At 46.2% G+C, this 22562-nt stretch overlaps 7 protein-coding genes across 7 annotated transcripts; 3 read left to right on the forward strand and 4 right to left on the reverse strand.

Annotated features, from left to right (window-relative positions):
* Nucleotides 1-82: 82 nt before the first annotated feature.
* On the forward strand, nucleotides 83-1017 carry BGW36DRAFT_392797 (putative U1 small nuclear ribonucleoprotein; the record flags this gene model as incomplete). Its single annotated transcript, XM_046217739.1, has 3 exons — nucleotides 83-133; nucleotides 247-553; nucleotides 611-1017. The coding sequence occupies 3 exons, from the start codon at nucleotides 83-85 to the stop codon at nucleotides 1015-1017; spliced, it is 765 nt and encodes a 254-aa protein (XP_046077721.1).
* A 133-nt stretch (nucleotides 1018-1150) lies between these two features.
* On the reverse strand, nucleotides 1151-2592 carry BGW36DRAFT_7528 (putative vacuolar ATP synthase subunit D). The gene is made up of 8 exons (XM_046222559.1): nucleotides 2439-2592; nucleotides 2276-2388; nucleotides 2207-2217; nucleotides 1820-2145; nucleotides 1716-1764; nucleotides 1651-1660; nucleotides 1559-1599; nucleotides 1151-1504 (listed from the first exon to the last, which is right to left on the reverse strand). Exons 1-8 carry the CDS (start codon nucleotides 2451-2453, stop codon nucleotides 1284-1286), a joined length of 786 nt encoding a protein of 261 aa, XP_046077722.1. The 5' UTR covers nucleotides 2454-2592; the 3' UTR covers nucleotides 1151-1283.
* Nucleotides 2593-2767: 175 nt separating this feature from the next.
* Nucleotides 2768-5540, forward strand: BGW36DRAFT_421675 (putative DNA repair and transcription protein; the record flags this gene model as incomplete). The annotated part of the gene is made up of 5 exons (XM_046219603.1): nucleotides 2768-2857; nucleotides 2916-3032; nucleotides 3083-3136; nucleotides 3189-5200; nucleotides 5255-5540. The coding sequence occupies 5 exons, from the start codon at nucleotides 2768-2770 to the stop codon at nucleotides 5538-5540; spliced, it is 2559 nt and encodes an 852-aa protein (XP_046077723.1).
* A 521-nt stretch (nucleotides 5541-6061) lies between these two features.
* BGW36DRAFT_310537 (putative guanine nucleotide exchange factor) lies at nucleotides 6062-11524 on the reverse strand. The gene is made up of 5 exons (XM_046212457.1): nucleotides 8251-11524; nucleotides 7851-8199; nucleotides 7413-7801; nucleotides 7255-7361; nucleotides 6062-7196 (listed from the first exon to the last, which is right to left on the reverse strand). Exons 1-5 carry the CDS (start codon nucleotides 11508-11510, stop codon nucleotides 6436-6438), a joined length of 4866 nt encoding a protein of 1621 aa, XP_046077724.1. The 5' UTR covers nucleotides 11511-11524; the 3' UTR covers nucleotides 6062-6435.
* A 619-nt stretch (nucleotides 11525-12143) lies between these two features.
* Nucleotides 12144-12794, reverse strand: BGW36DRAFT_421677 (S-adenosyl-L-methionine-dependent methyltransferase; the record flags this gene model as incomplete). Its single annotated transcript, XM_046219604.1, has 1 exon — nucleotides 12144-12794. One exon carries the CDS (start codon nucleotides 12792-12794, stop codon nucleotides 12144-12146), a length of 651 nt encoding a protein of 216 aa, XP_046077725.1.
* Nucleotides 12795-15637: 2843 nt separating this feature from the next.
* BGW36DRAFT_286165 (putative Rho guanyl nucleotide exchange factor) lies at nucleotides 15638-20399 on the forward strand (the record flags this gene model as incomplete). Its single annotated transcript, XM_046210388.1, has 3 exons — nucleotides 15638-17873; nucleotides 17925-19792; nucleotides 19842-20399. The coding sequence occupies 3 exons, from the start codon at nucleotides 15638-15640 to the stop codon at nucleotides 20397-20399; spliced, it is 4662 nt and encodes a 1553-aa protein (XP_046077726.1).
* Nucleotides 20400-21031: 632 nt separating this feature from the next.
* BGW36DRAFT_421679 (uncharacterized protein) lies at nucleotides 21032-22420 on the reverse strand (the record flags this gene model as incomplete). The annotated part of the gene is made up of 1 exon (XM_046219605.1): nucleotides 21032-22420. The coding sequence occupies one exon, from the start codon at nucleotides 22418-22420 to the stop codon at nucleotides 21032-21034; it is 1389 nt and encodes a 462-aa protein (XP_046077727.1).
* Between the last annotated feature and the right edge of the window lie 142 nt (nucleotides 22421-22562).

Raw genomic sequence — 22562 nt, forward strand, 5'->3', positions numbered from 1 at the left:
CTCTCCGCCGGAACATTGGAACTGCAAGAGCTCCAAAACAGACCAAGTACAGGAAGAAGAACAATCCCATCATTCAACTAAGATGGCAGCGGTAGCTGCGTCAGGCTCTGGGATTCCACCCAACTCTACGTATGTATAGAGCTTCTATTGCGTGGGGTTTCGCTTTGCTAATTTATAACTTGCAGGGTTTATGTTTGTTCCTCGTTCATCTTTTCCATGATGCTTGATTAACCACAATATGAATAGGTGCGCAACCTAGAGGAACGCGTTAAGATAGACGACTTGAAAGATGCCCTATCAGAAATATTCTCCGAATATGGCAATGTTCTCGAAATTGTTGCAAAGAAAAATCTAAAGGCGAAAGGCCAAGCCTTCATTGTATTCGATAACGTCGAGTCTGCGCAGAAGGCAATCGAAGAAGTCAACGGATTCGATCTCCTCGGCAAGCCTATGGTAGTTGATTTTGCAAAAACAAGGAGCGATGCGACGGTACTACGAGAGAGTGGGCATGATGAATTAGAAGTGCACAAACGGAGGCGTTTAGCTGAGAAAGGCGAGTCTATAAGCCGACAGCTTATGGAAGGTGCTAACAGTGCCTTGTTATCAACAGAAAGGAAGCAAGCTCAGGAATCCCTCGAGGCGCAGAAGAAACTGAAGCGCCCTGCCAACGTTGTGCCTATTCCTGCTGAAAGTGGGCGACCGGCGAAGACAACTCGCGGAGCAGGACTCAAATCCTCCAACGCAGCAGCAACTGCAGTTGTTCCAGACGAATATCTACCCCCCAACAAGATTCTCTTTTTACGAGACCTTCCAGACGATGTCGACTCGGAATCCCTTACTGCTATCTTCGGTGGCTTTGAAGGCTTTCGCGAGGTGCGTTTGGTACCCGGCCGGAAGGGTATTGCATTTGTTGAATATGAGAACGAAGCGGGCGCTATTAGTGCGAAAGAAGCAACATCTGGAATGCCAATGGGACCTAGCAATAAATCTATCCGAGTAACATACCAACGGCAATAAGCGGATACTGGATGGGTTTGGGGTTAGGCGTCATGTTTCTTTTCTTTGACATCTTCGTTGTTGGGCTCTGTACGAAAGTGTACTTAAATGAGTTGATTGCTGCATGTAAATGAGGAATATTACGATTCAGTTCTGACATAAGGGTTGCTTCTTGCGGCATATTGCAGAGTAGTTATGGAAGCTTAGAGGAACAAATATCCTGGCCCGGCTTCGTTCTAGTGACTTAAAAAAAACATGTACACATCATTCAGAAAACGGGTATTCAATCAAAAGATAACATCCTCATCTTCCTGTCCAAGGACGTCAGTTGTTCCCTGTTCAGTTGTTGAAGCAATAGCGGCTTTGCCGTTGGACTGCTCGGCTTCGCGTTGCCGCTGAGCAAGGATTTCTGCATCTTGCGCCACCGTATCTCTTTGCTTTTTATTCGAGACTTTCTTCAATCGGTAAAATTCTTCCCTGTCAAGTTCGTCTAGTTCGGAATTGATGTCTACATGCTGTTAGTGATATGTTGCAAACTTGATAACAGGTCTATACAACGGACATTTGATAGTGTTTTCAGTCCGAGGTATAATGACATGTTCGCTATATCATGTTAATTACCGTCAGTCGTGGTCTATGTGTGGGTTGCCTTACATGGCGTTGACTATAATATGCCGTTAAAAATGAGAACCACAACCTTTGACAGAGTGGAGGCTTACCTCTTCTATTAACAACCTTAATAACTTCATCCAGGATAACAAACGCAGTCTAATTAGTGAAGGTCAGTTATAGTTGAATGCGAAGTAAGGCTCAGGACACCCACTTGCAAACTGGCAAGCTCAACAAGGGTCTCGACTGCGCGGGCATACGTTTCCCGGGACCTCTGAACTTGTTGTCCTCCTTTGCCAAGACCAGTTAATCCAAAATCGTTTGTGTTTTCTGCGGTGACGCTCTCGAACTGAGGGAGTAGGACGCCGGAGACGTTTTCTTGTTTTGTTCGTACACGGAATCGGGCTTGCTTTGCGGATTCTTGAATTTGGAACCCAATATCGCCACCGACAGCATATGTGACTTCAGCTAAAGAAAAGGCTGCAATTTGCATAACACGGCCCATCTTTCTCTTGGCTTCGTCTATTCGCCTTGTGATCTCTGTACCGATGATAAGCAACTTTGTCCAGGAAGCTAAAGAGGGCTTCTGCCAGAATCCTACCGCGGAACCGCCTTGCAAGAGAAAAGGGTTAGTATGCCACTTTGCCATATTACGGATCACATATCATACTTCGTCAAAGCCTCACTTTTTCTCTTCAGCAAGCTGTGGCCCGTCTCAGCACCCTTCAGCTTACTCTTCATCAATCCGAGAGACTGGCGGGTTGGGAAGACAGCTTCACGTCCCTGCATGAAAATCAGCCTTAAAAGTCAACGGCACCTCGACATATACTCACCACTGCACCCGACATGATTTCGTATCTGGAGTTATGCCACTACCTGTATCAAACAAAACGCTGAGTGTTATGATCGCATGACGACGGATTGGATCGCTGAAGGAAGCTCGGGCCATCCGCTGGTCTCATTGATTGCGGCGGCGGCGGCGCTTGGATGAATGCGGTTGGTGCCCCACGTGACTTGTATTCTGTTACTGCAAGAAACACAAGTTGCAGTGAACGCCGTCACGAACCGCATTAACTATTGTCGACAACCGTTCCAGCTCGTGCCAGGCCCGTATCTTGCTGCGCTGGTCTCGTGGAGGCGCTCTTTGTGGACCCAGGCGAAAATGCCCGGGACATTACTCACTCCTCGATCCAAGCGGCACCACGCGCAAATGGAGCGAACCTCAGCGGCAGAGCCAGATCTTTATTTGATCGTCAGTGTCTAACCATGGCCTATATTTTTTCAAACCGTACTAACTTGAAATCTTCCAGTCAAGCGAGGATGTGATCTACGAGCAGGATCTTCTCCGAGATCCCGGGAGCATCAAACCATGGCTGTCCTACATTGAATACAAGAAGCAAAATGGAACACTCTACGAACAAGCCTTCGTGAGTACTTCTCATGATGTATTAGATTGTTATTTTCTGACAAGTAACAGGTTATGGAACGGGCATGCAAGCAATTACCTCGGTCCTACAAGTTATGGAAACTAGTATGTATCAGTGAACCTTGATTTGAAACATCATGCACTGACTTAGCGATAGTACCTCGAATTTCGAACCAATCATCTGCGTGGCCGCAATCCTGCTCTTCACCATGACGAATACCACAAAGTTAATGGGCTTTTCGAGCGTGCCTTGGTCTTGCTCAATAAAATGCCTCGAGTATGGGAAATGTATTTGTCTTTTTTGTTGGAGCAACCATTGGTCACACAGACTCGTCACACCTTTGATCGCGCGCTTAGAGCTCTACCAATTACTCAGCATAACCGGATTTGGAAGCTATATAAGTCTTTCGCTCGGTCGGCTTCGGGTGATACCGCCATCCAAATATGGGGACGGTACATGCAAGTCCACCCTGAGACTACAGAAGACTACATTGAGTTTCTTGTGGAACTTGGCCACTACACAGAAGCTGTTAAGAAGTATATGGCAATTCTCAATGATGCAGCTTTTCGGTCAAAAGAAGGCAAGGGTCACTTTCAGATTTGGAGCGAAATGGTGGAGCTGCTCGTGAACAAGGCCAAACAAATCGACACCAAGGCTCATGGAGGTATAGATGTTGAATCTATCATTCGCAGCGGTATTGATCGATTTTCTGACCAAAGAGGGAGACTTTGGGCGGGACTTGCAACTTACTGGATAACCAAGGGTAATTTTGAAAAGGCGAGAGACGTCTTTGAAGAAGGTATCACTACGGTCATGACTGTACGCGACTTCACTATGATCTTTGATTCTTATGTGGAGTTTGAAGAGTCCATTATCGGCACCCTGATGGATCAAGCCGCTATTCGGTCCAAGAAAGGAAAGGTTGATGAAGATGCAGATTTCGACCTTGATTTGCGCATGTTACGGTTTGAGCAGTTGATGGATAGGCGGCCATTCCTTGTGAATGACGTTCTCCTCAGACAGAATCCGAATAACGTTATTGAATGGGAAAAGCGAGTTGGTCTGTGGGGTGAGAATAAGACTGAGGTTGTCAATACTTATACCGCTGCTATTGCTGCCATAAACCCTAAGAAGGCACACGGTAAGTTCCATGAGTTGTGGGTCAACTACGCCAAATTCTACGAGCAAGGAGGCGATCTTGATACTGCCCGGATCATATTTGATAAAGCTGTCAAAGTACCTTTTAAGACAGTTGCGGAGTTAGCCGAGACGTGGTGCGAATGGGCTGAAATGGAACTTCGGAATGAAAACTTCGATAGGGCCGTCAGTATCATGACCAAAGCTACTCAAGCTCCGAAGAGATCCACAGTGGACTATTTTGATGAAACCCTTTCTCCTCAGCAGCGAGTACACAAGAGTTGGAAACTTTGGAGTTTCTATGTGGACCTTGTAGAAAGCGTCGGCACCATCGATGAAACCAAGAAAATTTACGACAGAATTTTCGAGCTACGAATTGCCACGCCTCAGACTGTGGTCAACTTCGCCAATCTTCTAGAGGAAAATCAGTACATCGAAGAGTCTTTTAAAGTCTACGAGCGTGGTTTGGATCTATTCAGCTATCCGGTCGCATTTGAACTTTGGAATTTATACTTGACAAAGGCGGTGGATCGCAAAATCAGCATTGAAAGGCTGCGAGATCTTTTCGAACAGGCGCTGGATGGGTGCCCTCCAAAATTTGCCAAGGTATTGTATTTAATGTATGGCAACTTGGAGGAAGAAAGAGGCCTTGCCAGACACGCTATGCGTATTTATGAACGTGCCACTAGGGCTGTCTCCGATGAGGATCGCTTCGAGATGTTCAACTTCTATATTACTAAATCCGCATCCAACTTCGGTCTGACCTCAACGCGGCCAGTTTATGAGCGGGCAATTGCTGCTTTGCCAGATAACGAGGCTAAAGATATGTGCCTCAAGTTTGCGGAGATGGAGAGAAGACTCGGTGAAATTGATCGTGCTCGTTTAATCTATGGACATGCTTCGCAATTTTGTGATCCCCGAACCAATGCAGGTTTTTGGCAGAAATGGGAAGCATTTGAGGTCCAGCATGGGAACGAAGACACGTTCAAGGAAATGCTCCGCATCAAAAGAAGTGTCCAGGCACAGTATAAGTATGTTCAAACTTCTCGAAACTTGAATTCCGATCAAACTAACTTTCCTTTTAGCACTGATGTCAACTTTATTGCATCCCAAGCTATTGCTCGCAGTCAGCAACAACGTTCCCAACAGAATGGTGAAGCAGAAATGCAAGACGAAGAACCAGAAAAAGAACAAGCAGATGCCATGGCAGCACTGGAGCGCCAAGCCCGTGCTCCAGTTGGATTTGTTGCTGCAAGCACTGGGCCAGAGGGCGGAAATCGTCCCCCACCTGCTTCTCAAGAGCCTGTACCTCCGATAAATGCCAATCCCGACGCCATCGACCTAGATGATGATGAGGACATGGATGAGTGAACGTAAACAACCATTTGCTTGAGCGCATAGACCAGCGTCTATATCGATACGCATTTCGATCTTCCAGGTACCACAACGATCTGACCAACATCAGTTTCTGATTTATCCTTTCTCACCTCTGAGATCATTTTCCCTTGTCTTTGATTTTCTATTTCATGTTTCATATTGTGCTGGGATGCATCCTGAACATGGCGTAAATCTGATTATACCTGTATTGGAGATATTTACCTCTTCTGAAACATTACATCGCCCATCTTTTGCTTTTTTTTTTCACCGATTTTGTATACAAATGAATGGGGGACATAAGGCGCATCGGTGCTGGGCGGACTATCCTTTATCAACAAAGTTTTCATTTTCAATTTATTCCAGGGACAATCCCGTAAAATATGAGAACCCAAAGTGCGCATTCCAATACATGGATACAATCCTAATAAAAGAACCTAAATCAATTTTAATAAATCAATCCCGCTGTGGTACAATACCCTGGTGGAATGAGATATAGGGAATACTTTGCAGCATTTCAGGAATCAAAAGGATTCTGTATCTATTAACTACATGCGTCAACTGACCTAGAAGATTATTTATCATTTCTAAGGCGCTGAGCTTGAATCTATGATTATCAATAATTTGCTGAAACTGCAAATTTTATCTGTCATCCGTGCTTGCTTTTTACCACGACATCATGCTCTATACAACCACTATGCTGGTATATGAGAAGCTTGAAAACAAATGAAGAAGGGAAAATGAAAGTGCCTAGGAAAAGGAATAAATGGTAGTACATAAGTTATAGACAAGTGACCAACCTATAGAGTTTGGTCTAAAAGGTTATGCTATTCATATCACAGGTCATCTCGTTAATAATATGTTAAGGAATCTTGTTCTTCAGCAGTGATGATCACTCCACATCAGAGGGGTGTGGTGAAGTGTCATTCAGCTGGTTTTCCTCACTCGACTCGTCACCGTTAGACGTTACTGCAGTGGTATCATTACCATGGTTATCACTAGGTGTTGCTGTTGTGTCTTTCTGTGATGGAGAAGCTGGGAATAATTCCTGGAAAAGATTTGGCAGGAAACGATCCAGCCGTTTGGAAGTTTCTACCCATATTTTCTCCTTATCAGGGTCGTCGACTGGCGGAGGCACGAGATAACCGCTATCTGCCATGACGAGAAGAATGTTCTTGACGCTCTCGGGAATTGCTTCCTCCTGTTCAAGTATTAGCAATGTATAACAGGATTGATCAATTTTTGGTAGTAATAATGGCAGGATCCATACCAGGCTATCGCCTTGACCGCTATTCATCATTCGATCAAGAATGTCCAGGATTTTAAGCCACAAATCAAGCATACCACTCGAGTTCGATAACTGGTCTAGATATCGCAAAAATATTTTGCAAACAAGCGTTGCTGCCTGGACTCTGGTCTCACTCATTCCAACCGGGTCAGAATGATAGACTTCGGGCTTCAACAATAGAACGATAAGCGGAAACAAGACTTCATCGAAAACGGCTGTCCACTTCGTATTATCATCAGACGCAAATTCTAGCGATAGTAAAGAGCGTTGAAGAGTTGAGATAGCACGGTGTCGAATTTCGCGGCATGGATTTGTACATTGCCTTGTCAAGGATTGGAAGATGGGAGACCAGTAAGCAGCCCAGGCTATTAAATCAGCCATTTGAACAGAAATAATCACATGGAAAACTTTAGCAAAACTTACCTTCGTCTCTTTCAAGGTGAGACTGCTGGATCAAGGTTGAGGTTCGGTTAGACATTTGGTAAATTAAGCCAATCGCCTGAACACCTCGCTTCACAGTGTCGTTCTCACTAGTCTCGTTAGCGAATCGTAAACTACAGAATAGAAGTAAACACACTTACATCGGTTTCTCGGATTTATTCCCCCTAGATCGACGAGCACTGGCATCCCTTTTACGTTCTTCAACTGCTCCAACCTTCGCTGCGCTGGAGAATTCATTCGCAAGGCCAACCGCAGCTTCATAGTTGTCGGCAGAAATAGCAGGCGGTATGGTTTCAACGATTCGCCGAAGAATCTCAAAAATCATTGGAGCCGATGCGCCATCTTGGAGCAGGCGTTGCAGTATGGACCAAAAATCAGGAGATACAATTATCTCGCTTCTTAATAAATCCGAATGGGCTAAACATCGGGAGAGACTCTTGAGGACAGAAGTGGCTGAGTTCTCTAGAATATCCTGGTCGAAACTCGAAATTGCATGTAGGACCACAGGGACGCGCATAAACGGATGCTCCTAGAAATGGTTAGTAAGCAAAATACAGTGATGACTGGACTAAACTCACGTAGCTTAGGCGAAGAAGGTTGAGCAAATACTGAATCACCCGAGAGACAATGAGGGGATGAACGTTCCTTGCATCTCGGATAATTCCTTGTAGAGAGCTGGCCAGGCTTTCTCCAATCGTTTCAATTGTCTTTTGTTCTCGAAGTGTCAAGACAGTGGCCAGCTCCAAAGTGTACAACATTCCAGGGTTATATCCCGGAGATGTTAAATCGCCTTTAGCACTAGCCGGACGTGGTCCTCCAGATGATGGACGTTCAGGTTTTACCATTATGACCACGGATGCATTCTCCTCCGGAAGCTCCGAGAGTAGCGTCTCAACTAATGTTGAGAGAGACATATGAGGCAGAGTCCTGTGTTGTCAAAATCAGTCATAGCTCAAGAGCAGAGGTACATAAACATACTTAAGGTTTTCTAACACGTCACCTATACTGCAGGCATTTACACAGTCAACTGTGCACAGCGTATTTTCAAGCTCTTCATTTGATGGTTCAGGTGGATCATCGGCAGCATAGCTTGAAAGATACGACGTGAATGCGGAGAAAAGCCCAGTTTCTCCACGATTCTCACGTTCCACGATCTGTGATGGTGGCTGAAGTGGGATTGGTGGTATTTCAAGACTAGCACTGAAACCTTGTCCAAAAGATGGAATGAGAGAGTTGATGAAGAGGTTGTGTAGTATGCGAATGACGTATTTCCAGCTTTGGTCGACTACTTTCTCATTGCCCAGCAGGACTCTAAATAAAACAACTGTGGCCAATTGAGCTCTAAAGTCTCGCCCAAACTTGACAGCCAGTTCGCTGACCATCACTTTCTTCTTACCAACTTGGACTTCGGTGTTGAGTGAGGTATTAGGCGGCACCTCAGTTGCTAGAGTACTGATCGAAGCTAGACAGTATATAATACGGTCATAGGCTTCCGTCAAGCCGTACTTTGCTGCGATCTGTGCACACTGATCAAAGCCCTGGACTACCCTCGAGTACACAGCATCATCGGAAGCAGACATGAAAACGTATGAAAGCGTGGCGACCACTGGCCGCCAGGTGGCCGCAAACATCTCGGCATCATATATATTGGTATTGCAAATAACTAAATTTCCTGCGTCAGAGATTTTCATCAATAATTCTTTCCATGCGAAGTCGAAAGCGTGCTTGTTCTCATGTTCGTCGGGAAGAATTATCTCATTATGCTTGATGGAATCATAGATCTCTTGTAAAAATTCTGGATCAAAATCCTGGCCACCATTCACACCTCTTAGGTTTCTGGCGAAATCATTACACGTCATACGATTCGATGGTTTGACGTTCGGGTTGTATTGATCAGTGTTTAGCATGATAATGCCGTATATCAAGATGAATAAGGCATCCTTGTCTACTATATTGACTGGTTTTGCCATGGTCATGTATTTCTCCGAGAAGACAGTGATTATCCTCTCGATCAAAGGCGACTCACCAGGAAGGCGGAAGGACCCTAGAAGTTCGCGGAGAGCTTCGACAACACTCTTCCCTGCGAAGTCAAAGAGATCGACAAATGCCTCCAGCAGCTCTAGGTTGGACTTTTTAGATATAAACTCGCCAAGTATCTTTTTAGAGATACGTGAAGTTCCCTTCAGAAAACGAGCAACTAGGTCCGGATCGTCGGGGTTTTCAATGATCCCTTGTGATGCTAGTAATGCAATTCCTGCTTTGGGGTCTTCGTTAAACTTGGAAGCTCCTCGAACGATTATTTTTTTCCTTCTGCGCTGGTTCTTCAATTTCTCGGGATCAGGAAACCCTTCAATAAGCGGTTCATCATCCAGCCTGTCAGCAATGGACTGTATATACCCCAGAAGAGAATCTAGGCAAAGAGGAGGAACATTTGTCGTACTCCATGTCGCAGAGTCTGGAAAGGCGTTCCTGGAGAGTAGTCCTATCATATCCTCGCAAAGGTCTGCTCGATTTACGTCGCTGTCATAATTGACAAATAATTCAACCATAAAGCTTGGCAATCGAGCTAAAACACCAATGCTTTCTACCATTGCTTCTCTCGCCTCGGGCTTTCGGGCACCACCTTCCAGGCCGAGCTTTTGTCGGTCTTTCACAGGAACAGGGGTGGAGCGGCCACTGCTAGTTTGCGACGGAGAAGGTTTAACGAGTTTTGGTGCTTGGGGAACGCCTTCATAGAGCGATGGATTGATGCCCGGCTCTCGTGGAATTTCAACGCGAGGATGGAGACAAGCAACAAGGTAAGACAAGTAAAGCTCCTGCTGGAGTTTTAGGACTGACCGGCATGTTGAAAGCAAAGTTCCTGCTACCCGGAGAGACCCATTGAGGATTGCAATATTTTCTGAACGAACTAGCTGGAAAAGATGACGGCAAAGATCATCTTCGGCAAGTTCTGCCACAGCAGGGTGACGGGCAATCGACGGGCCAGCAACTTCAAGAGCAACATCAATGATTCTCAAGGCCATAACCCGCATAGTGTCGGTGTGTTGAGGATTATGTGGATCCAACAAATCGATTAAAACGCGGAACAATTCCCGAATAGAGAGCAATCCATAAGGCTTTGAATCTGCAACCTGCTCGTCCTCAATTTCAGGAAGAGGTTCGGCTACTGCATCTTCGTTGCTTGTAGGCTCGGTTGACGATTCGTCACTTAGGCGCTCCTTATCTTCTTTCTCCGGTAGAGCTGTATCGGAGCCCATGAATGAAGGATGTTGAGGAATCACTGTGTCTCCATCGACAGAAGGATCCATTTTCAGCTTAGTCGTTCCCTCATCTGTTGATCCCTGTTGATGGGATTGGCCGAGCGTGACCTCGTCTTCTTGAATTGTGGACAACCTCATGAATATGACTTGGCACATATTGACCATGGACATCTCAGCCGATCGCCGGAGTACCTCTGACAGACGGTTCTGACAGCACATGCTCAGCCCTGTTTCCATCATTTCACAAACACTCTCGTCCCCTAGCAGTTCTCCCTCCGGCCGTGATAGCATTCCTTCCATTAATTTCAAGATTCTCAATAAAACAACTTCGTCGGCGACGGTGTCGCTAGCTTCGAATCGACAATGTGTAATTGCCGCCGATAAAAGTTGCATTGCCATGGAGATTCGAGGCGAATCTCGGTTGATTATGTTATAAGCAAGGAATTTGGTGACAGCGATCAATGCAAGCGAAGTTATTGGCGCCGAGGTAGAGGAGGAACGAATGACTTGGAGAAACGGATGAAGTAACGCAGGCGCATCGAATGCCCGGATGTCTTTGCAGCTTTTCAGGTCACTTCGTAGATGAGTAAAGGCGGACATCAGAGGGTTATCCTGCATGCTCTTTCCTTTCTTACCCCTCAATCCCCATCTATTAGCCAAGGCATGATCTCCGTCAACAGGGGGAAGCAGCATCGATTTAGCGGAGCCTGTTTTATTATTCCCAACAGAATTGCTCTTCGTACTTGAGATCGTGGAGGCTGGAAGGTCGCGATCGCTACCTTTGGTAGAGCCGCTGCCGCCCAGAATAGCGGCCACGGAAGAGTGTGCCCAACGGGCATGTTTCCGCATCGCGGAGGTGACGGTAATGCATTCTGTCGTGACCAAGGATACGGGATTCACGGAGATTGGCAACGACGATTCCGGCATCATGGATGCATGGGATGGGGAGAGGGGAGGCATGCTTCGAGAATCTGCCATCTGGCGGAACTGTAAGTGTACACTGTACACATGCGTCTTTCTTAGCTCTGGGCCGCAGCTCCTTTTTGCGGCTTAGCGTAGCCGGTTGCTGCCTCAGGCTCCCAGGCCTAGGTCTTGGCAGTAACTGGCCCTCTTTCCCCTTGCAACACAGCTGGTGATGTTTCGTTGATATACAAGAAAGGTGGATGGACACGTATAATAGTTCAATTTCAATTATCTATTCGCTTGCTGACACAGTTTGGGCTAAACAGCAACCACCTATGAATGACTCTTCATCATGGCCAATTGTCAACCTAGATTATCTTCCTTGAATCGAGATGCCATGCTGCTTGACTTGTCCGCACCTGGATGAATGTCTACTTCTACACCGTGGATGATCATGTCGAACTAGTCAACGGCTTTCTACGACTGAAATGGCCTTCTATCCGGATTTACATCTTAGCGATACTTGGACCGACGCTTCTGATCAAGCGTGCGATGTTCCGCAAGGGCTTTTATTTTCGCATGTGGGCTCGCATGTGGGCTCGCATATGGGATTTTGTTTATATAATCTCGAAGCAATTCAGGACAAAGGAAATGTATCCTCCACGCATTGATACCGTGCCCCTAAGGGAAAACATTCCGTCATGTGGTTCAAGCGGATTCCGTCTTCTCTAGGACAATCAATGTTGCTTTGTCGCCTGGGCCTCTTCTGTAGTCCCTGAGATCGATACTGAGCACTTTGATCAGGCCTTCTGCCTCGAGCTTTTCGACTTCGGCTTTGTATCCGCCTGGTTTCCAAATCTCATGGAGTATCGTCGCAACAATGAGGCCGTTTGGCTTGGTAAGCCTAACAAATTCTCTCAAAGCAGGGTCAGGACCGACGTGACCCTGGGTGAAAGTGCCGGCGCATGTCACAATGTCATAAGTGTCATCTGGCTTATTGATCGGTTTAGTCAGGTCCACTAAATCGAGATTCCGATAGACACCAGTCTGTTCTGCGACCTTGAGCATTGCAGGGGACAAGTCAACGCCATCAATAGTCACTGCACCACCCTGTGCAAGAGCTTCTCCAACAAGCCCGGTGCCACAACCAGCATCCAGTATCGCGCCCCTGACATTCTTGGTCCATTGAAGGGCAGCCTGGGCTGTTAAGACCGGAGCAACATAATCTTGAGATGCGTCTGCAAGATCATCGTTGTAAGTGGCGGCCCATTCATGGTAGAGTGCCATACAGTCTTTGCCATTTTGGCTGGCGCGGGCTCGGGTAAGGTGGGAGTTCTGGGCTGGGATTTGGATTGTCATGGTTACAGATTCAACCTTAAGAATGTCTACTCAAAGTGAGATGAAGAACTGAGCTTGGACCTAACTCAGACCGCTCCTTGACACAGGACAATCTACGCCCTTAAATAGTTTTTGATTTGCTACTTAGCCGTCTCTCACTCATACACGTCCAAAAGCCCTTGTCGCTTGACATGGGATGCTCCCATTCTCTCCCCTCTTTTGCTGATGCACTGTGCACTGTCGACGACGCTAGAAATAGCGTCCCAGTAGTGCTTAGGCTGTTGATGGCGTCATTCTTCGCTCTAATTAGCTCTCTGCATGTTGCAGACTGTCTGTGATTTGGGATAGGACAACGGTTCAATGTTGTATTATTTAATCTGGAGATTATGCTTTTGCGGAGTAATAGACGGTCCAAAATTGGAGAGTCCTTTGCCAAGGCACGATCTCCCAATCAAGGAATTGATTGCTTCCTGAAAACAGGCCCCTGTAGGTTGCGTGCTTGCTGCATAGTTATAATCTGACCAGGCTCCGCACTGACCCTCTCACAACAGTTTCTGCCTCGCCCTTGACATCATTGCGTAAATAAAAGAAGTGGGCGGGTGGTTTTAATTGGAGAATATCCTTGGCAGATGTTGAATCAAGTAATCCGAGCTCGGAATTCAGATTTTGCCTATTAATCTGGATGTGGCTGCCATTATACTGAGCTATTTGTTCCTTCAATGTGCCAGCTCATCCGGGGATATAAAAAAACCACATCTAGGATATCTGGATTTATTTATAGATAAATCAACAATACCAAGTCACCATATCATGCTACGAATATATACTTGAACAAGTCATTGTTACCAGCAAGATTTTTGTACGAAGCTGTGGGAATACTGCGAGACTGAACTCCAACAATACATCAAATGTAACTATGGTTTTGCGGGGTTAGGGCGGAGCACTCCACGTACGTCACGACACCATTCTCCGAAGCGGCCCATCCACGAGTACGAATCATTGGCTTAGGGGGGCTGGCTAACACACCCTGGAGCCTGAGGCCTGGAGCCAGTATAAGGAGGTGGGCTGGGGCTGCGTTTAATAATTGATACATGTAACTAACAGCTCTCCATAGGGCACGGGTGGCTTGCCGCACGGAAGATGCTAGGACCAGCCATGACCACCTAGGTACATGCTAGGTACATGCACTAATGCTGTCATTGTACAGGGACGTCTACGAATCAGCTCTGCTTTGGATGCATGCGTTAGCTGGAGCAATGCCTGGATCATGACCCGGAATGTACCGTAGCATTTCAATTTGCATCGGTTATTTCGTAAGTTTTCAGGCGGGGGTGTAACTAGTGCATAGATCTATATCTAAGCACGATTTGGTCCACTGTGGCAAACTTTCTCCAGGAACTTTCATGGTCAAGGCTGATTCCCACTCTTCGATCATTTGGTCAAGATGAGACTTGAATTAAGCATGCTAATAGTTATATCAATGTGCTGTGGTAGACGACATGTAAGACCGTTAGAGTAAAGTGGAAGTGAAATAACAAGGAACGGGGAAATAAGTCGAAAGACTAGTTTCACATCCTTATTTTCAAAGTGTTTTCACATGTGAAAACGAGGTTATCCATCCTTCAAGCCACTTCTCATCCCATGTAGCATATCCCCATTGCCAGTTTTGGGTCTTGGCCAACTGTCTGTTCAATACTGAGCACTTCTTCAAGTTCATGCTCAGCCGAGGGAGGGGTGGGGGTAGAAAACCCCTTTCCAGCGAAGATTAGGCTGCTCACTAAGCGGCAACGTGGACCAAATCTGTTAAAAATCCAGGCGCGTTATGCTGATCTGTGGGATAAGTGGATGGAAATCCATTTTCCCAAGGAGTATTGGAATCCGATCCAAGGAAGTCATCTTCGGAGACAGCTCGCACGTTGGCTATCACCCTATTGTGCTGCCGGAGGTGCTCCGCATGCAGGACGCGGTAGAGAAATACTGGTCTCAGGTCTCACCATATTTATTAGGAAAGGAAAGTCTCCTGAGATTACTGAAAAAAACAATATCGATGATCTCTCGATAATATTGACGACTAAGCTGGCCTATACAAGGCTCCAAGGCTGCCAGTGCGGCCTGAGGCAGGCTATCATCTTCAACCGACGATGATGATTGGCGCGCCCCTGCGAGCACGTGAAAGCTTGTAATTATAGAGACCGCTAATCTGTATTTTGGATTAGTCAGTTGTAGAGAGACCAATCACGGTCGTGATGAAAGAGCGTATTTATGAATGTGGTATGTTTGGTCTGTTTGCATCTGTTATCGCTTGTTATTGTTTACCGACCTCAGCTTTGGCGATGCGCGGAAATTGTGTGGTCAGCCAGACAATTCGCGGCTGGATAGGCCCTTTTCCACTGATAAGTCTGAAAATCCGCGGTCGCAGCTGTTTTGCGAAAGCATTACTAACAAACTGCGTGCTCGGCGCTGATCATATCAATTATTAACCTCTTCCCGCTTCTCTTGGAGACGCATCTAAACGCGCCCCGCCGCGCGCGCTGCTTGTTGACAGTGCGCCTTCCAGCCTTTCCTATATCCTATCTATAAACCAGCTATCGTCACAATTGCTTTTCACCGACTATATTTCCCATTAGTCTTTGCGCGGCCTGTCCACTCTACTTTCTGCCTCGATCTTCATGGCGCGCTCCGAATGCGCTCTCGCCGCCTCCGGTGTTTTGATATAAGAACCAGTGTCCGGAGAAAGAAAGCGCGAAAATAAAAGGCTGGACTTTAACCCTTGACTTGGTCAATGATTTTCCATCCGTTTTGGTTGTGGAGCACCAACTTGGATCTTGCAGGAAATCGCGACTGGTGAATTCCATGTGAGCGCCATGGCGACTATCTCGAGCTCCTTGGTGGAGCTGCCCCTCGAGCAGCTCGCGCTTTACCATGTTATGGATCCATATTTGTCGTCTGTGTTTGTTTTCTACGGGTCGGTCGCAACTGCCAATTCTACTGCTAGCAGCACGCGAAACCAAGCCCATATCTTCACCGCTGCTGGCGTCAAAAGCTACCCGCGCATTATCGTCTCACCCGCAGCGCCCTTGTACGCCGCGGTCAACCATCTTCCACGAGAGAAACAAGGCGATGAGACCTGCCGTGGCCTGGCTGTCAGCCTCTTAAAGTACTTCAAAGACTTGTCCGATCCAGCCAAAGACAGCTTGACGCAGTTCGCAAAGGCGGGAAAATCATCTGGGCGGATTCCGAAAATGTTCGAAGAAAGCCATGCTGCCGAACTGGCTAATCGAATGGCGAGGATAAATAACACCAGTGAAATTGTGCGCGATCTTCGAGATGCATACGAAGACAAAAAGGTGCCTTGGATTGATGTGGACGTCATAATACCTGCAGGCTCAATGGTTGAATCCGCAGCAGCAAGTAACCAAAGTGCAACCGAGACAGACGAGGTTATTGACGACAGCCAAGCCAATAAACAGTATGGAAAATACTCCCCATTGATTGAGTCCCTTGGAGATCCGATGTTTCTTCCTACTTCTCGTCTTCGACGAGCGCCTTCGCAGCCCACAAATCTAAGCAAGTCGAAAGTTTTCACCAAAATTCAAAAAGAGTCCCTACGCCTAGCTATGTGTGAGGTAGTTGATACCGAAGAGCGCTATGTCAGCAAAGTATATGACTTAGTTCACAATGTTGTGCAGGAATTTCAGCAAAAGGCTCGCTCAAAAACTGTCTCTAGTTCCAGTCCAGACGAAACTGCCTTAGCAGAGCTGTTTCCACCATGTCTCAACGAAATATTAGAAGTCAATATGGGATTTTTGGAGGTGATTCGCCAGATCTTGGAAAATACAGAACACGAAGCCATCGCAGATTTAGCACAGGATACAGACTTACAAACATCGACATCCAGTCGCAATCTTGCGAAAGAAGGAAAAGATCCATTGGGGACAGTTGCATTTGCAAATGCACTTATCGAATGGTTTCCTCGTTTTTCCACACCATATGCTGATTACATGAAAGCCCACACTGGGTTCACTCAAACCTTGAATTCTTTTCTGAGAGACGAGAAGTCCAGCTTCTCTCGTCGAGTCTATGAAACCGGCGAGCAAAAGTTACGTTCCTTACTTATGGAGCCTGTCCAGCGGTTACCCAGATATAGTCTTCTTATTGATGCCATGACAAATAATATTCCTTCAATTCATCCTTCCGTGAGACTATTCCTCAAGGCTCGAGATATTATCAAAGATATTTGCTCTCTGGATACCCCGGCAAATACAGACTACAGCCAGAGTCTCAAACGAGTTGTCAACCTGGTCGAATATTGGCCACCTCCCGTTATTCCTCAAGGTCGTCTAATCAATGCCGTCGACTCGTCCGAAATACTTCCACCTTTCCGCGTCGGGGACCAGGACCATTCAGTTGGTAACAATATTATGATGCTTCTTTACAGAAACTGCCTGGTATTGTTATCACGAACCCCAGGAAGTCAGATGACAGCACGCACTCTTCTGTCAGAAGTAGAGAACCAGGCTAGTCCCGTGAGCCAGAAACCATTATCACAGACGAATCCACAATTCCGATTTATCAGGGCTTTCGACCTAGCTACTTTGTTTTGCTTACAGTCAGACACTGGTCATATTTTGTATCTTATGCCTAGCAGCGGTATCCGTGCTGAGGCCCTTGGTTCCACTCAATCCACTCCGCAAGCCCTCCTATTATCGGGGATATACGAAGGACGGGCTAGTCGGTTCATTGAAGAAATTCTCAAGGCAAAGATTGAAGGTCGATTCTCCGAGAGAGAACGGGAAAGTGGAAAATGGACTTTACGAAGTCCAACAGTGCCATCTGGAAGTCTGGGGATACTCGCCCCGGTGTTTGAAGAGGGTCCCAGCGGGTCAATGCAACGGTCGGGTTGTTCAAGAATCAGGATGGTATTTGATACACCAAAAGCGATCTGCATGAAAACTTTGGACAATGCATCGGTTGACTTGATAGTCTCCGTGACTTTGGCTGAAAGTAATCAATATAGAATGGAGATCTCTACTACTACTGGCTTCAATGCTGTCGAAATCGTATCCACCGATGAGTTTGTATCCACCCTCTCAGCAAGACGTAAGTTTTCCGGTTCTAAGCCTTAACGTGAAACCTACTGACAGAATCCAGTCTGTACCGTTCTCCCCGCCATGCACCATCCGCAGAACCCCAGTTTGTCAGAAACTCTGGTATATGCAAATTTAGACATACTTCGCCAAATTGGAAGTCACATTATATCTCAAACGAGGGCTTCTCGTGGCTTTCGCCCTCCATCTCCTACCAAACTTATCTCGAATCTTTGGGGTGGAAGTCAACAAAAGGACCCCCCGATGTTATCCAAGGCATTTAATCCAACTTTGGCTCTTGGTGACATTCCCAAAATGGCCCCTAAATCTTCTGTACGGCCGACGACTTCTCCTTCCACCTTTGATGAACCACCTCCCAAAATTTCTATCGTCGCACCTACTAATGCAAAAGAGAACGATCGCCTCCAACTTCTGGAACAAACCTTCTCCTCCTACATTCTTGCTTTACGGTCGCGAAGCGGTAATATAGTTGGTCGTAGCTTGAGGGCGAGAGCAAGTGCAGACCGAACCCTGGTTAATGAACTTTACAATGTTCTTCTAGAAGACCCAAATAAGCTTCAAGCTGCTGCTGAAGTCCCTGTCGATGTTCTGTTTGTAGCATTCGAGACGTTCATCACCAACGCCTGGAAAGATCAAATTGGCTCAATTCTCCCACCTGACAACCTTAAAGCTGTGCAAACTAACTTCGATTCTCTATTCCCCAGAGACTTTGAAAATTTCTTTCGGCAGACTATTAACGAACTAAGTCCACAAAATCGACGCGCTTTGACAGCGATGGTTCGACTTTTGTCTGAGCTTTTGGATGCCTCTGGGAATGACGGTGACCGCGGTGCATTGACTGCTGCATTTGCGGAAATTCTTACCATTAACGAGGAGCCAATGCAGTACATATCTTTACTTGACCGGCTAGTAGATGACTTCGATAAGCTCTTCGAAGAAACGACAAATACATACAAGTCACATGAGACTACGCCGAGTAGACCCCTGTCATCCCACGCCGGTTCAATAGGTTCTAACGCATCGTCGTTCCGAAAAAGATTTGGTTTTGGTCTAAATCGAGAAAATTCTACCCGATCTGACGGAGAGAGTAAAGTGAGCTCACTCATTAGAACTCTAAGTAAGACGAAAAACCTTGGAAATGACCCGGAAGGGAAAATTCCATTGTCTCGTTCTAGATCTACGGACACCGATTCAAGGCTGGTGGATCTTCTACGGCCATCACCCCGTGAACGACCTACATTATATGGTGCTTTCTTGTCAGAAGACAATATTCGACGTCCCGGAAGTGCACATGATGACAGTTTCATTTTGCACTCTATTGACGAACGGCCTTCTACGCCGCAGAAAGATCCAGGGCGCAGAAAGAAAAGGCGAAGTTCTCTTTCAGATCTTCCAACCCCTATCACACCAACCCGCTCAGCAGCACTTTCACCGATTGACATTCCAAAACCTCTCACGCCGGCATCTCGGCCCCGTCCCCAATCTGAGTTTTTATCTGATTTCAAACAGATACAGACCCAAGACAGTCCCGTCACAAGTTCTCCCAGTCGAATTCCCCAGACACCTCATTCTCCAGCCCGTATTGTTGGATCTAGACGCCCAGCATCCCCAGTGCGCCGTCCTACCTCTCCCATTCGATTAGGATCTCCGGTCCGCAAAGAGAACGCCCAACCGCGCCCGAAGTTGACTGAAAGAGCCGTCAATAAAAAGACCGAAAGTCCGATGTCGCCATTACAAACTCGAAAGAAACGGTCTGATACCCTTACTAGTATACCCCAACCAGCGAAGACTCCATTGCAATCCAAGGATCGGCCATTTACTTCTCATGGTCCAGATTCCTTGAATAGGCGTGATATTCTCCCGTCTTCTCCACAAAAGTCTCAAAGACTCCGCGTGCAGAGTCCTCAAAAGGTGAATAGAAGTGTATGGGTTAATTGACCGATGCTAATCCGGACTTTAGCTTCGAGATCGCCTTCAAAGCGAGAAACAGGCTCAGAGCAGTGCCGAATCTACCTTTCAGTCTGAACTACAGCTTATCGGCGAAGAGATATCGGCTCTCACATGGTCATCCTCGCCAACTAAACAACGTAGACCAACATCATCGGACAATTCTCTGCCGGGGACTATGATCAGTCGCGTGCGTAGTCTGGAGAATCGATTCGCCACTTTCAGTACTGAAATCAACAATCGTACCGCCGCTTTGCAAAAAGATCTAGAGGTCTCTTTAGCTGTGAGCGAAAAGAGAGCCAAAAAACTAGACGAACTTTATCGCGACGCCAGTGCCGAAAATGAAGCGCTTTATGACAAATTCAACAAGGAGTTGAGCAGGGTTGTTAAAGATATCCGGGCTGGTAACGGTGAACAAAGCTTGCAGACTCAACTCAGCGAGGCTCTTGAGGAACTCGGACGGGTTAAAAAGGAGAATTTGAGGTTGAAACGAGAGGTTGGTGGACTAAAAGCCGTTCGAGCTGATACCGAATCACAAAGCAGAAAAGGTGGAAGCGGTGATGATGTGTGATCGTCATCTTGTGCTTGTCCACTTCCTATATTACCTATTGGAGTACTTATGTAAATATTTCTTTAGCACTGGACGAATATGTATTTAGAGTTTGTTTATTTTCAAGTGCTTGCAGATATGAAATATAAACTCGTTCTCAACCTTGATCATCGACATCAAGTATCCCAGATATACAAACTGTACGCCATGGTGCAACATTTCATATGGAATTACTCGAAACAAAATAATCAATTTATGTAGGCTTGACTGATAAGGTAAACGATTAGGTTTATGAGCTGATCATTTTTCATATGGACATACGCTTTTCTGTTTACAGAACATTTAGGTATCAAAGGGTTTGCCAGAGTATTGATCACCGATAAGAGTCTTTCTGCCTTCTTCGACATAACGTTGCAAACGATTCAACATATTTAAAGTGCTTCCTCTATTTAATCCCCAACAATACGACGCCAGATACTTCGTAGCGTTGGCAGGTAAATCTCTTGAATAGTCGGTGAATTAGGCGATAGTTTCTGAAGGAGAGTCTGAACGAGCTGTAATTGCTGTTAATGAGACATGACATTAGGAGTTCCCTTTTTATTATTTGCTCTACCAATTAATCATTTTCAAGAGAATAATTTGTTTATTCTACATCACTGATAATGAATTCGATGATATCCTTCCAGCCGATCCTGCAACTGCAGCTGACGCTGCTCTCCATTCACGTAAACGGTTTCCTTTGGTAAAAATTGTCGCAAATTGCCAATCTTAATTACATTAGAAAACACCTCAATGCCGTTAGGATCAGACTCATTTGTTGGTAAACCCTGCCAACGACCCATGATCAACCCTTGCGATCTCGATGTCGTATTCACCCAATTATACACACCCGGATCCTGACTCGATAACACAAAGGTAAATGTTCCGTTGTTGTTCTGCTTGGCCTGTTTATTGTTGTAGCTGACAATACTGTCCCAGGGAGTTACAGTGATCATCCCTAACGAATAGATGGGAAGAACCCAATACGTCGATTTACCGCCACTCAGTGTCACGACGAAAGCGTCATCATCTTCTTCCAGGTTGAACGACCCGAATGAGCTTGCTTGGGATGTGAGTGTGCCGAGAGATTTTGATTGCGAGGGTGCTCCCAAATTGTTAACTGGATTGGATAGCGTTTTCACCCCCAATGCGCCAAATCCATAAAAGAAAGTTGATTCAGCAAGATCCGCCTGTGCTTGGGCTATGATCGCTTCATTTGAAAGAGCAGAAGATAATGTACTGCCAGTGTCATCGGACATATTGCTGCCGCCATCGTTGATAATAGTCACATTCAATTCATCTGGTAGTTCCACACTCCAGTCTCCAAGGTTATTGCGCACAAAAAGCTGAACGGTGGTCAAATCGCTTTTGAGATGATTTGTTGAGTTTGAATCCTTCGAAGAAACGGTGACCACATAGGATCCATCCTTTTCGACCTGCATATCTTTTCCACTCAGAAAAGCAACTGTTTCTTGCGAGTTCGGATTACTGATCAACGAGAACGTAACGTCGCTTGGTGCTCGATCACCGCTTGCACGACGCCCGCGTATTTCATAGTCATATCTATAGCTGATCGGGATTGTACGGTAAATACAATCCGGGTTATCATACGAATATCTTCCTCCGGGAACGGATATTCCAAACCATTGCTGACTACTACTGGTACTGTTGCGAGGTGGCGCATCTGTCCAGTATACCTTGGGGTGAGCTGGATCATTGTTGACTGCCTTTTGTACGGAGCTGAACACCAGTTCGTCAATTGCAAGATTGATATCGGCTTTGGTTTGAACATTGATACTAGACCCATAGCCGTATTCTTCGATAGTGAGAATATATTGAGTACGCGCAGCGTCACGGAGGAGGTCAAATGCTGGGCTCTTGCTTAATTGGATGGCGAGGATGTCAAGGTCTCGCTGGTCGGTGGTTGCGAGGGGGTTGTTGGCTGCTTGACTGGTCGGAATTAGCCCGGCAAGAGAGAGAAAATGGTATATATTTATCCTCATGGTGTTTCAATTACGTCTCATACGAAGATGACATGGAGGTGTGAAAGTGGAAAATGCAGGAATATATGCTCTGGCAATGGACGCATCTGTAGATACAAGGAACTAGCTCTAGTATTGCGATATATAATATTCTATGCCAACC

This window comes from Talaromyces proteolyticus, assembly GCF_021365285.1.
Source record: "Talaromyces proteolyticus strain PMI_201 chromosome Unknown BGW36scaffold_1, whole genome shotgun sequence".
Lineage (NCBI taxonomy): Eukaryota > Fungi > Ascomycota > Eurotiomycetes > Eurotiales > Trichocomaceae > Talaromyces > Talaromyces proteolyticus.